This window comes from Pelmatolapia mariae, linkage group LG9, assembly GCF_036321145.2.
Source record: "Pelmatolapia mariae isolate MD_Pm_ZW linkage group LG9, Pm_UMD_F_2, whole genome shotgun sequence".
NCBI lineage: Eukaryota > Metazoa > Chordata > Actinopteri > Cichliformes > Cichlidae > Pelmatolapia > Pelmatolapia mariae.
Window position 1 is genome coordinate 30,777,084 of NC_086235.1, and position 14,433 is coordinate 30,791,516.

At 42.6% G+C, this 14,433-nt stretch overlaps 1 protein-coding gene across 5 annotated transcripts in view; it reads left to right on the forward strand.

Annotated features, from left to right (window-relative positions):
* The window catches only part of nrp1a (neuropilin 1a), a 62,375-nt gene extending 52,181 nt beyond the window's left edge, over positions 1–10,194 (forward strand). For 2 of the 5 annotated variants that reach the window (XM_063484151.1, XM_063484152.1), the window contains 6 exons: positions 2,932–3,042; positions 3,755–3,805; positions 5,821–5,964; positions 6,057–6,334; positions 6,417–6,513; positions 6,641–10,194. In XM_063484151.1, the coding sequence (XP_063340221.1) occupies positions 2,932–3,042; positions 3,755–3,805; positions 5,821–5,964; positions 6,057–6,334; positions 6,417–6,513; positions 6,641–7,074 (1,115 nt within the window). In that variant the 3' untranslated portion in view covers positions 7,075–10,194. The remainder of the gene's footprint in view (positions 1–2,931; positions 3,043–3,754; positions 3,806–5,820; positions 5,965–6,056; positions 6,335–6,416; positions 6,514–6,640) is intronic. The other 3 variants (XM_063484154.1, XM_063484155.1, XM_063484153.1) reach the window with 3 other exon arrangements.
* The last annotated feature ends 4,239 nt before the right edge of the window (positions 10,195–14,433 follow it).

Below are 14,433 nucleotides of genomic sequence, written 5' to 3' on the forward strand. Positions count from 1 at the left end.
TGCACAAAACTATAAAAGAAATAGAGTAGTATTTCTATTGACGCTGGTGACATTTCCACCCGTGGTGCTCATTTCTCCACCAGCAACAATTATGTGTTTACCAGTGGTGGCAAAGTTACTCCCCCAGAGTGAAACCTTTCTCCGAGCGGTTGACATTTTCAGCTATAGTGATGCTTTTAGCCACGAAAATGACATTTTCACTCCCGTAGTTGACGCCAAGACTGTCTTCGATTGTGTCTCATTTTCTCCCTGTGATGATAACCTTAGTGGGCACACCTAGACCTCTCAGACTACATGCTCACATCTGACGTGTGTTGACTCACATGCAGGTGAGCAGTCTATCATCCTAGCTAATGGCATGGCTGTGAGGAGCTAGCGCGTCATGTCTTTGCCACAGTACTGTTTATTTAAAGACGTGCATGAGCGCTCCCTATGTTGAGCCCACAGCTGTCCAGCTCCTGCTCTTTATCCTTACAAGGGACAGTTGTCTTGTCTCCCTGTTACATCGAAGCTGCCCCCAATAGCTAGCCACTTCTACAGGGGATCAAATGAAAGCCCACCTGGCCCACTAGGATTATTGCATCCTGGCCCTCATCACACTCTTCCCAACCTCGGCACGCCTTTCTTCTTTCAAAGGACTGCGCCCACTTTGCTACCTTTGAAATTACCCTTATTTTTTTTCCAGTTCTTTATCTGCCTCTCTCAAAGCTGATGTAGCACAAAAAACGCTCAGCAATATAAGCACACGGAGCATCCTAGCCCTAAGTGGATTTACATATTGGATTTCAGGGAGGCCCATTCTCTTGTAAGCCTCATGGACTCCCACCGGGAGCTTTAGTCAGATGATAATGCTTGTTTTCGCTCTTAATGCCAAATACACACAAACTCGCACAGATTTATACACACAGACGAACCGCAATCACCTTGCCAAACATGTGGTTACAGTAAACTGTACACAGTCGGGTGAGTGCACAGGCAGGTGCGTCTCCTAGTGTGTACAAATGTGTTTGTGTGTATGTGTGTAGCAAGCTGTAGCAGGAGGCCGAAATCCTCATTTCTATGAGAGGCTCCCCTGACGCAGCGCTGACCCCATCCCTGACCTTCCCCACCCTGAATCTGACAGGGGCTGATCTGCCTCATATTTCATCTAGCGGAGAGAGCGAGCAAGAGCATTGGCTCACACACATGCACAAACACACTCAATCGCTCTCACGCACAACTACAGATATTGTACACATTTTTCAAGATGCTTGCCCCTATCTGTCTTCGCCTCCCTTTTGTCACCTCTCTCCTCATTCCTTCTCCTCAGCTTGCACTGAGGAAGCCAGTTTAATCCTCAGACAGTGCAAACACTTATGAAAGGGTTGGACTACAGGAACTGTTTTGTAGCTCCTATAACTATTGGAGGAAATACACTTTTTTATGCGGCCATAGGAGTGCACGAAGTAGGACTATCAAAAGTTCTTGGAACCCTGTTCGAAGAGCAGCGTTTCAAAGTTGCATACAAACTGAAAGGAATTTGTGGTGACATGGTGACCAGAGACCAGAGGCTGTAGTCAGGTTCTGCAATAAACTTTTAAGCGAGTGAAACTACCGACGACAGTGAAGGTTACTGTTGATTTACAGAGAGTCACCTAGGCAACCTGAGCCTGATATGCCAGCAAGAGACAAGCTGGCAGTTTCAAACCGATGTGCAATGAGCAAATCGTTTCCAGTGCTCCTACTTCAGGGTATGGACTCTCCAAGCACAGGAAGTGATGTCAGTGACATGCATGAATGTGGGTTATTTTAGATGTAAGCATACTTCATTGCAGATACTGGCTGATATAAAATTAAAATCATCCAAGTATATATGTCAGCTGTGTAGGGAAGAGCTGTAAAGTTGAAACAAAACGTGTAAAAACAGAACAACGGTGAAGTCCAAGCTTTTTTAAGACTATGTGTGACGGGGGGGAAATGCAACACAATGTTCACTCGTCAAAGCAAAACTGTCCTCCCACATTTCCTCTCACCTTGAGCTTCTCCACACAGTGAAGCAGTGACTGATTAGAAGAAAGTAAAAAATCCCCAAAGCTCTGTGTGTGTAAAGACTTGTGCTGACAAATGGCTATTTTGTCTGTGCCACACAGTTATACCCTGCTTTTACAACTCTGTTGTAATCCTGACACTTACAACACAACAAACACACGCTCAGTCTTGTTTTGTTTGCAGATGTTTCTTTGTCAGCTGCTAGCTTGCTATCATGCCATTAACGGGAAGTGGAAAAGCATATAAAAAGACCTTAGAAGACATGTAGTTGTTGGGGAAGTTCCTCAGTGTGCAGATACCCTCAAGGAGTCCCGAGAAATATTGGGTCTGAAATCTCCAAAAGGCACACCGCTGTGTGGCACTGGAGCGTGGAGCGGATCTTGGGCCTTTCCCACATCCAAGTGAAGCACGGCCATAATGATAGACTGGAATGGCCCTGCCTATATCCAGTCCCAAGTCCTGTTACTCCACCTTCTAGTTTCAAAGCCTTACGCACCATGTATTCCTTCAGCTCTATTTATACACCCACACCTCCACAGCTTGATAAAAGGAGGGATACTAATAGCTCAGTTCTACACTGACGCTCAGCATGGAACTGTGAGCACAGCAATCGAGCTTACAAAAATATATTTCACTGTTTCTTCTTCTTTTCTTTCCTTTTCTGTTTTTGTTTAAACTAGATGCTTAAACCGTAGGCTTGAAAAGAAGGAATTCAGACAATTAACAAAAAGAAATGTGATGCTATTCAATAGATACTAGCCTTAAAAACAAAGGAAAACACTGTAACCTTTTTTTTAAAGTAGTCGAAAAATCCCTTAAGCTAAAAACAGTGCACTTTCCATGTTTGACCTGTAATCTAACCTGTATTGTTTCCTCTCTCTCCCTTCGCTGTCACCTCTCCAGCTCCTACACTCCCGCCAACCACCGCAATCCCGAGCACCACCCCGTCTGACGAGTGTGACGACGACCAGGCGAGCTGCCACAGTGGCACAGGTGATGACTACGATGTGACAGGTGCTAACATCGCCTTCATGAGACTGCGACCAGCCCCTACCCAAACCCTCCCTGCCCTAATTCCCCCTTGCTTTTGCTGTGGCTGGCGCTCGATCGTCTCCCCTCGATTCTGCGCCATCACGGCTTCTGTAGCATCCCTGCCGCAGTCAGATTTTGATACCAAACCCAGTCTTCCATGTACTGTACCCTGCACACTGGCAAGCATGCATGCACCCTCGTGTGTCCTGGCAGCCACACAACTCTAATTTGCTGCGCCCCCGTTGCTACCACCTCCTCCTCTTCAGTCTACCACTTCTTACCTTAAGCTCTGAGCGCTCACCAGAAAGCATTGTTGCATTTGCACCTGAAATCAATTCACCCACATCTGTTCTCTATCATTTCACCTCTCACTTGCTTTTTGCTCTGGCTCCCTGCCTCCACTCACTCCTAGCTTACTTTTCCTTCTAACCAGTCAACTATCTCAGCCTGCACCGTCGCCTGCACTCCCCATTAACCAGCAGTCTCCAATGATGAGCATGGCACCGTCTCAGTCATGTGTATTGCATAAGTTCTTCCTGCTAGGAATACCAGAAAAAGGGCATTCATAAGAAAGAAGCCAGAGACACGGCATGCGTTGATTAGCCAAGTTTAGCTAGCATGGGTACTTATTTAAAATGAAACTTAGCTCTTTGCAAAGCTAGGCTAACTGTGCTAACATTCTATATTGTGACAGGTGGTAACATGATGCCAGAGAGCACTACTGCTGAAATGGATACCATCCCAGGTGAGCAAAAAATACCATATATACATATTTTTTAAAGGTCAGTGCTTCATGTTACAAAGCACTGACCTTTCAAAGTTTGCACACCAGAGTGATGAAACATACAGCGGGGCAAATGTTTAACTGCTCATGGTTTGTTCTGAATTCATATCATGAATTCATCAAGAGACACACCTGAGATAATGATTGCCAGCTCGAGCCAGCCTCTCTCCTCTGATGTGTGTCTGTTATTAAAGCTGATGATATGGCCCTGAGAGGCTCCCGCTGACAGGGTAAAGGGAGGCTACGTGATGCAAGGCTAGCCGATGATTAGCACTGGTGCTCTGCTGCTGCCTTCTCAGCATAATCACTAATCACCATGCTGACACCGACACACACAGAGCGCACACAGACCTGTAAAAGCCAGATGCAAATGACTGGAGGAAGTTAGGTGCACTTTGGGGCCTACATGCATGGACAGACACACATAGCCAGTGTCTCCTACACCGGGCTGACGAGGCAGCAGCCAAGAAGCAGTGCCCCAGTCTGACCTTGGCTAATGGGCCGTAGGCTCCACCCAACCCCCTGTCTCTCAGTCAGCTGGCTCTGCGGTCTGTCTTTGATTTGGGGCACGGGCTATATTATTAGAGTAGCTCTAAGATGCAAATGTGTGTATGCATTTATGCATATTTTTGTGTGTTTGTGTGTGTATGTCTGTATGAGTGTAATGAAGTACAGGTAAACGCCTATCTATTTGACTTTTCATTTCAAGACTCTCAAACCATGCATGTTAATAAGCTGTGTGTGTGTGTCCATGTGAATGTGTGTGTGTGTGTCATGCACCATGCATCTCAGGGGATATAGTTTCCACTCACATTCATGGAGACATAGACTTTTTTCTTACATACATATATGTATGTATATATATATATATATATATATATATATATATATATATATATATATATATATATATATATATATAAAATGGCCAAGTGAGTCATGTGGCTGCTCATCAGGCTTGTCACAGTCTCCTCTTAATGGAAAAAAAAGCCAAAGTCATTTTAATTGGGAATGGGGTTTCTATGGGGAAAATGGTGGCTTGGACCCTGAAATGTGGTTGATATGTGATGGGAATTCCATCCTTTGTGTTTAATGGGTAAATAGCGTCATTGCCTGCAGAAGTTAGTTAAATCCTTCCCATTTTTAAAGGGAATATTAGCTCATAGATTTTGTCATTCAGAGAGTGGTATCTCTAAAGACATTTCATGCTGGAGAATAAAGCTATGACTGGCCTCCCAAACATCTCGTTTCCCCAGTGTTCCTTGAAGTCTTTCTTTATCTAATTTGGAAAACACTAAAGCCCGAGCTCCCACACATTTTCTGGCCTCGATGAAGGCTTCTTCGACACGGTGTGTGTCCACAGGGGATGGCATTGTTGGAGTGGGGCCCCGGCGCTGTTACCATAGCTGTCTTCGAATCCCATGTCCCTGCTCTCATTAAAATCGTCAGTTCGCAGCGGGTTGCTATGAATGTTTCCTTTCTCAACTGGGCACGGTGTCCAGGCATCTGTCTTCCTGTCCCTGCCATTGGGGGTTTTGACTCTTCTCAGTGTTCCCGTTTAATGCATTCTTTACATACACTGTTGCATTCATTAGAAGAGATCATTAAATACAGCCAAGACATAAGGACTGCATGAGGTCTGTGCCATTGGTTCACACTCTTTCTCATGTCAGAACTGTAATTTACCTTTTGTCCGACTCCTGCTTCTCCTTCATGACTTAGCTGCTTGTATCACCCCCACCTGTAGGACTGTAAGCTTATGTCCCACAGTTATCTGCTGCCCTCTAGTGGTCTGTTCCAGAGCAGAATAAGAGAAGGAAGCTCCAAAGTGTAGCCTGTAGTTATACCATGACAGGCCCTGCGGTCATGGTTCGGATAGAGCCCAGGGCTACAGGCAGCTTCTCCTTTTGTAATAAGCAGAATGATTAAGGTTTTTTTTCTCCTGTGACACATGATCTTGATCTTTCTTCGCACAGCTTTTCTCTGGTTCGCCTGCGACTTTGGCCGAGCCAATGATCCGTCCTTCTGCAGCTGGACATCGGAGGACACGGGATCTAGGTGGCAGATCCAGTCCAGCGGCACCCCTACCCTCAACATTGGACCCAACATGGACCACACAGGTAAGTACCTCAGATGATAGACTCACAACGTCTGACACGGTACATGTGGCAATTTACCTCAGTGTTGCTGATACAAGGGCTTTACATTACAGGTGAACCGGGGAATTTCATCTACACCTTAGCAACCAGCCCCCAAGAGACAGAGGTGGCTCGACTCGTCAGCCCCGTGGTCAGCTCCCCGGACTCCGACCTCTGTGTGTCATTCTGGTACCACATGTTTGGGCCGCACATCGGCACACTACACATCAAGCAGCGCAAGCAAACGGAGAAGGGACCTGCGGATGTCCTACTGTGGACAGTCAGTGGCCACCAAGGCAACCGCTGGAGGGAAGGTCGTGTCCTCGTGCCACGCACCAACAAGCCTTATCAGGTAACTGACCCACCTTTTAATTTACCTGTGCTTTTTGTGTGTGTGCTGTCACTCTAGAGGCTCACTTTTTTTTTTTGTCAAGGTGGTGATCGAAAGTCTTGTGGAGAGAAAGAGCTGGGGAGACATTGCTGTGGATGACATTAAGGTTCTCGATGGGATCACACTGCCAGACTGTAAAGGTGAAGCTTTGTGCATAGTTTCAGTGACTTCCTTCAGTTTTTGAACTAAAACAGCACTTTGGCACACAGCTCTGACTGCAGTTTTTTGTCGTTTAGCTCTGCTTTTAATATGAATTTCTCTTTAAAGATCCCGACGTGCCCACCGAGCCAATATTACCGGAGGATATTAATGAAATCAGTAAGTCCTTTCACACATCAGGTTTGTTGTGCATTCTAACCTTTTATAGTTTATTTTCTCACTTTTCTTTTTCTCTTCTGCTCCTTGCTTCCTCTCTAGTTCCGGAAAACACAGAATATCCAGACTTTGTGGATAACAACCAGATCCCTGAAGGCAGCATGCTAAAGACGCTTGATCCCATCCTGATCACCATCATCGCCATGTCTGCCCTCGGGGTCTTCCTGGGGGCCATCTGCGGCGTGGTCTTGTACTGCGCCTGCTCACACGGAGGCATATCAGACAGGAACTTGTCAGCTCTGGAGAACTACAACTTTGAGCTCGTGGACGGCGTCAAGCTAAAGAAAGACAAACTCAACGTACAGAGTTCATACTCGGAGGCGTGAGCCAAGACCAAGCGCATTCATGTGACTGTGTGCGATGGGCCGGGCTCTCGCACGAGACTGTCTGCAGGCATATAATCCCGCCTGTCTGCAAGCAGACGGGCTCAGAAGGGACTGCCGATGCCCTCGAATCTCTGGACGAGGGACAGGTTCAGGAACCAACAGGAGGTCTGGACTGATCCATGCTTTTCTCAGGAGCTGCAGTTAAAAAAAACAAAAAACAGAGCCTACCAGTAAAGGGGGAGGGACACTGTGTACAAATAAAATACAGGAAAAAAAATATGTACAGATGATTCAGATGATATTTTAATTTTCTATTTTGATTTTCATTCATTTTTACAATCGGATGCTGGTGTTGAGACCAATTTATTAATGATGTTTAAAGTATTTATCGTTTTCTGGAAAAAAAAAAAAAAAGAAACCTCTTTTTGTTATTACCATCAGTTGGTAACGGCTATTTTCACCTTTTAGAAAGAGACGTATTGACATCCTAAGTGAACAATATCCGGTAAAAACTGTAGATTCGCCCCATGGCGTGGCAAACAGAGCGTGCCGTGAGACATGTACCCTTTCTCCCCCTTTGACCCCTATCACTCTAAAGTGAGGGTCCCATTCATGGCAATGTATGGTCCTGACAGTGCCTTTAATACGTTTTTGTTGGAATCCTCTGTTGATATTGGTGTTTTTTACTGTACTTGGCTTAAGCTATAATGACAGGAAACAGGGGCACATGACCTTAGAAATACCTGCAAAACAGGACAAGAGTTTATCACAGGTTTTTTTTGTTGTTGTATTTGTTTGTTTGTTTGTTTTCTGTCCAAAACAAAAAAAACACACACTGTAAATAAGTTTTAATATATTTTATTGCCCTTTTTTTAAAGAAAGTAAAAAGGAAAAGAAAAAAAAGCTGCAGTATCCCTTTTTGTCATGGGTTTGTGCGTGTGCGTGTGTGTAAATACAATCTCCTGGACTGTTTCGTGGAAGGTGCAGCGTTTCATTTTCAGTCGCTCAGGCGAGCACGATTCGCCCGATCGCTGACGCTCCAGCGATTTCAATGTGCATTCAAGCCATCTGTCACCGAAACATCCACTTCTCAAAAAGAGCCCCAAGGATGAATGAATCGAGAGGTAGCAAACGCACAAAAACAAAACAAAAAAAAGAGAGATGAACTCTCAGCACTCTTCTTCTTCTGATCACTCATGACCACGCCATATCTCTGCTGTGAGCTGAACTGGTCGCTGTGATGTTTTCCAGAACTTTAAACACACTCATGACAATTTCAGAGGAGGTGGTAAAATATATCAAATATTTGGCAAAAACAAACAAACAAACAAACAAACAAACACCAATCCTCGTTGCTTTGCTTTATCTAAATCCCTCACTGTCTTGTCACTGTGGATTGTTCACCCAGGCAGTGCTATCTGGACAATGCAGCTTGAATGCACTTTGTTTTGCAAGCCCCTCGTGGTAGAAACCTGTAAAAAAGAGGGGTTAACACACTAACTGACGAATGGTGCTATCAGTAATTTAGCCAGACACATGTGTCTCATGATGAAAAAAACATTTTTTAAATAAAAAAGCCCAGTTTGTATTGTCCACATGCTGTAGTGTAGCTCAAGCGCTCCGACCTCCTCCTCTTGGGGGGCTGTGAAGAGTTTTTAACGTGTTTCACGTGTAGCAGCCATAATGTTGTGATGTCAGAGCTGATGTCAAAAGGACAAGACACTGGTACAGTGGGTTGGAGTGGGGGTGAGGTGGGGTTGGGGGTGGGAATCGAGCATCGTCACCTGAATCAGACCCCCAGGCCTCTCTCCGTGGCTTTACCAAAGGATGGTTGCCCCCTTATACATACGGTGGAGGGCTGGAGGGGGAGGAGGGGTTCCTCGCCAACACAAAATACCATGAGACCACAGTCCCTCCTCTCCACACCCTTCCCCATAAAAAAATCAAAAAAAGGGGGTAGCCTATGGCAGGACACTTACGGAGCACAGCAACGTGTTTGTTTTTTCTATCTCTTTTTAAGCTTAAAAGAAGTGAAACGTCACCCAGGTGTGAACTCTTCAATCCCAGGGTGGTGGTGCCCCCCCACGAGGCCACTGGGGCCCCTGAACTCAGTGGGGGGTTTTTGTGTCACAGTCAAAACAATCAAAAAAAAAAATCAATCCTGGGAGGCGTGGAGTCTTTTTACATGGATGTGCTTTGTATGTTGTGCCGTGGTGAACACACGTTCTCAGCTTGTTCATTTTATTTTTCAGGACCAGGCGACCCTCTCTCCCCTCAGCTTTTACACCGCCCCTCCCCCTCCCCCCACCTGTGCTTTCAGCTGTAGAGCACTGTAGCTGCAGCAGCTAAGGAGAAAGGATACTGTAGCGTGGACTCAAAAGAAATAATGTTGCACTGACATATATATTTAAGAGGTTTATGTGTTTCTAGCATTCATTTGCAAAAAAAAGAAAAGAAACTGAAGAAAATCAAAAACTGTTTTCTTTTTCTGTTCTTTTTATATATACATGCTTATATATATATAGTTTCAGATTATGTGACATAATTCTGAAATGTAAAAATACTGAGATGTTTTCATTATTGAAAAAGGCAGAAGAGATTTTTTTTCCTCCCAGCAGTAATGTCCCTCCCCCGTACATTTACATGGCATATTAACCCTTCGTTTTGTACTGTCATTCAGAATTTTGTGCAGATTTTCTTTCTTTCTTTTTTTTATAATAACAAGGAATTAAGACTTTTATTTTCAGTACTGCTTCTGTAATTTACTGTTGTGAAGGGCGGGAGGGGAAAGGAATAAACAGCAAAGGCCTTAAAAAATTGAAAAGGGAATTTGTGAGTTGTAATTCAGGCTTTGAAATGTTTTGTTTTCTTTTTCTTTTTCTGCTCCAGTCAGACATCTAAACCACAGCCCTGCTGTGAAGGGTTAAACCAGCATCTTCATAAGCAAGCAGCTCTTTGAAACAGCATCTTTTTTGTTGTTGTTCCTTTTGCTTGAGAGTGATGTGAAAGCACTATCAAGGCAACGCAGTGATGTTAAAAGAGAACTTTTTTTGTCTGTCTCATTGCCACCGCTTTCCAAAGATACAATAAAAAAGGCGTCTCCACATGAAGGAGGATGAACTTTTCTTTGCTGAGGAGTTTTGCTTTTTTTCTGCATTTAATAAAAGAGAAACAACTCACCGGCTCGATTGGCCTGACACTGAGCAATGACAGGTGAAAATTAACCTCCTGATTCCAGATCAGAAGTCTGCTAATGTGAGAGTTTCCACCTTACTGAAGTCGTTAACAGGGGTGAAATTGATGGCATAAAGTAAAGGGTGGGTGCTGACCACTAATGAGAAGCTGATGTGAGCTGGGATCAGTCACTCAGCTGGATTTTGATCCTGGTCTATCTTTAGTTCAAACTGCATTTTCACTGATTTTTTTTTTTCTTCTAAATTTATAGGGGTCATATCGTTTTGCCACTTATTTTGGCAGGCCAGGAAATGAGACAGAAAGTATCACCACAGTGATAGTTTTTAAAAAATCTCTGGTTTCAGTGTCAGTTTCAATTTAGAGTGTGAGATAGAAGTACAGCATGTAAGCAGCTCGTTGAGGAATGCTTATACACATCTTGAAAGAAATAGCAGGACCCTCATCAAATTAGAGTCCTAACATCTTTCAGCTGTTATATCCTTCACACGCTATTGACTACATGAGAGCTTAGAGCATGCAAACCCAACCTCATCGCTGTTTTATCTCTCCTCAGACTGCTGAAAACTAATAATCTTGCAAAGCTATGCTTAGCATTAATTAATGATTAATTAATTAGTCATTAACACACAGAGTATCATCAGTCATTTATCTGTGTGGCACGATTGATGGAGAATTGTAGCTTGATCTACACCACAATTAGAAAGTGTCTGATATGGATACTTTATTTAGCAGTACTTCTTTGGGTTTTAAAGTCTTCTTTTCCAAAGGTTTTAAAGTGCTGCTTCTTTGTGAATATGTTATCTACTAATTCTAAAGATTAGCCTTTAATAATCAATTTTGGGGATAATGAAAAATCCCTTTTGTGTTTAACTTTTCTATTCTATACTCAGTGCAGTCGCTCTTATTGAAATCTGCAGAAGTCATTATTAAATCACCTTCTTAAAAGGCTATTAGTTTATCACTTATTAAGAATCAGTCAGTGCTGTAGCTACAATGTCAGTAAAAAAATCTCTTTCTCCAGGTCAAACATTACATAGAGCCAAAAAATCAAAGCCACAGTCGCACTGTGAGGAGAATCACTCATTGTTTTTTGTCACAACTAGAAATTTGAAAATGTTTGACTTGCTAGTTTTTAAAGGCTGTTTAGCTTTGCAGAAAAGAAGTTACAGCAGCATAACCACAGCATTAGTAACGTCCCAGAAAGGCTCGCATCTGAAACTTGTAGTTTTATATTTTGCCACTGGGTGGCTCTGTGGAGTAATATTGAGTTCCTTATTCTGTATCATATTCCACGTTTGCTAAATAAAAGGAACATTATTATGAAACGGTCTCTAATGTATTAATGTAGAGCACTGCAGTAAATGTGTAGATGCTTCATTATTTTTCTTTTTTGTTTCCATATTGTTTAACGTCTGCAAATCATTTAGTGGACTAGGAATGATTTGCCAGTTATAATACGTGCAAACACAATACACAGTTTGTGTTTTTTTATTGTGGGTATTGTGATATGTTATCACGGACGCAGAGTGACTATGGCTGACTTCCATAAGCTGCTGTGTTACACAGTCTTTACTGGTACTGCCAAATAAAACAGAACCGTTAGTTATCTGCGCCTTTCCTGCTATAACAAGTGGAAATTGTGTCTGTCATGAAAGCCTCTCGCTATTTTTCCATGACGAAGACGTCTGCTCTCAAAGTGCAGCTCTGAAAAAAACTTAGATTTGAAATCGTATTTGTTATGCCCCTGTCCATGCAGTAGCCAAATCCCACCACAGGGGGGCTCCAGAATCCACTGAAGTCCTATGACATTTAGCCAGGATACCTAAGCTATTACGGCCCATCACTTTTATACCATTGGCTGTAAAAAAAAAAAAAAAAAAAGGCTACAAAAACTCACCATCCACACATCCACTATCCAATTTCCTTAATATATCATGGGCATACATTCAACAACGCTGGAAAGATTCCTCAGAGATTTTGTTCCATATTGATATGATAGCATCACAGAGATGCTGCAGATTTGTTGGTTATACATCCATGATCTGAAATTCTCATTCCTCCATATCCCAAAGATGCTCTCTTGGACTGAGATCTGGTGGTGGAGGAGGCCACCTGAGTACAGCGAGCTCATTGTTATATTCAAGAAACCAATTTGAGATAATTTGAGTTTTGTGACCTGGCACGTTGTCATTAGTAGATTATACACTGTTGCAAAAAAGGGATGGACATAATCAGCAACAGTAGCTACTCAGGTAGGATGTGGCATTTTAAATGATGCTCAGTACTAAGGGGCCCAAGATGTGCCAAGGAACCACAACATTACACCACAAGCAACAGCTTGAATTGTTCATACAAGGCAGGATGGAGCCGTGCTTTTATGTTCTTTAAGCTAAAGTCTGATCTTATCATGTGAATTTTGCAGGAATGTATGTACAATTTTATTTATATAGCACCTTTTAAGATAAATATCACAAACAACTGTCTAAAAAAGTTACCCAAAAGCAACTTTACTTAAAAAGATGGCTCTTTAGCTGTTTTTTAAAAGAAACCACCAAATCCGTAGATCTAAGGCTCAGTGGGGGAGAGTCTGGGGGTCACTGTGGGAAAATCTCTGTCTCCTTTAGTTTTCTTGTATAATACACAGCCAGCAGGACCTGATCGCAGGACATCAGAGACCTGCTGGAGACAAATGGATGTAAAAGTTCAGTGATGTACATCAGTGTTTACCCACAGAGAGCTCTGAAAGTCACAACCGGAATCTTGAAGTGGACTCTGAAGTTGACGAGGAGCCAGTGCATCTGAATTAGAAAGTGACCTGACAGTACTCACAGGTGTATTCTGAACAACTTGCATACATTCTGAGGAGGTTTTGTTGAGACAAGTGAACAAGCAATTGCAATATTCCAGAAAGGATGAGATAAAAGTATTAGCCATAATTTCTAATTCACAGCGTGAGAATCCAGAGATTTCATGTGATCGTGATCATCCAAAGTTAAAGCACAAATCTGTCAGAGGCACAAGCAAGGACTTCTGTTTTTTCTATATTAATCTGGAAAAAAATGTCAGCCACCCATGCAAGACCTGAATCTGAATCTGTTATTTAGAAAATCAGCAGCACAAGAGAATACAAAAATAGGGGTTGACTTTGCCTCCACACCTAAACAGAAAAACAAGAACAGTCAGTGAGATTTGGCAAGTGGGGGAACACTAAGATCTGTTGTAGTGTCCCAGCTTAGGGAAAATACTAACAGCTCACAATAGTTTCTATTGGCACCATAGGCAAGAAAAGTAACTGGCAATCTGTATAGCTTATATCTTTATATGTATATATTTACAAAAATTGCCATATTAAAGTTTTGTTTGTTTGCTTCTAGCATGATATCTTGCTATTTTCACTATTCAGTGGAAAGACAGTGGATCACTGCTGGAACATCCACTCATGTCTCTTTTTGCAGGATGTCTCATGGAGCTGCCTGTAGGATAGTCTAGATTTGCATTCAAATGCCCATCCAAAACAAATGCCTCTTTGGGGAATGTTTGCTCCCTTTCAGCAATGTCTCCATTCTTACTTAAGTGTGATTTGTGATGTATATCAGTAAAATCACAACTTAATTGGAACCTGCAGCAATTTCTGTTTCTCTGGAATGATATGAGCCACATCGTTTATATGAGCCATATCACAAGTCATATCAACGTTTATCCTTGTAATAATACAAAAAAACATACTTTGAGTTTTAAAACTACTGCTGAATACCTGGAAAAAGTAGAAAGAAATAGCTGTAGTTTCTAAAACAGATCTTTCTGTGAGAGATAGAGAGCTGCATTCTCTTGTAAACATTCCCAGGAGGCCAAACAGGATTTGAGGGTCTTCCGGCCCACTGTTTATTTTTTCTCACTTTTTTCCCCCTCTGTGTCCACTAGTGCTCAGGCACAAAATAACAATCCACAAAGTTTAAAGTAAATAAATAGCTGACTGAGTTTACTTATCTATTTTTTACTAGAACTCATACAAAAAAAGTAACGGTAGTGGCTCATTTTGTATCTGTGGCATCTAATACCTCTAAAAGAATTTTCATAAAAAACTTAAATTTCAGCTTTGTGGTTGTTAAAAAAAAGTATTACACATTTTTAAAGAGTCCACTCGAATTTCAGGTTTTCAGGGTT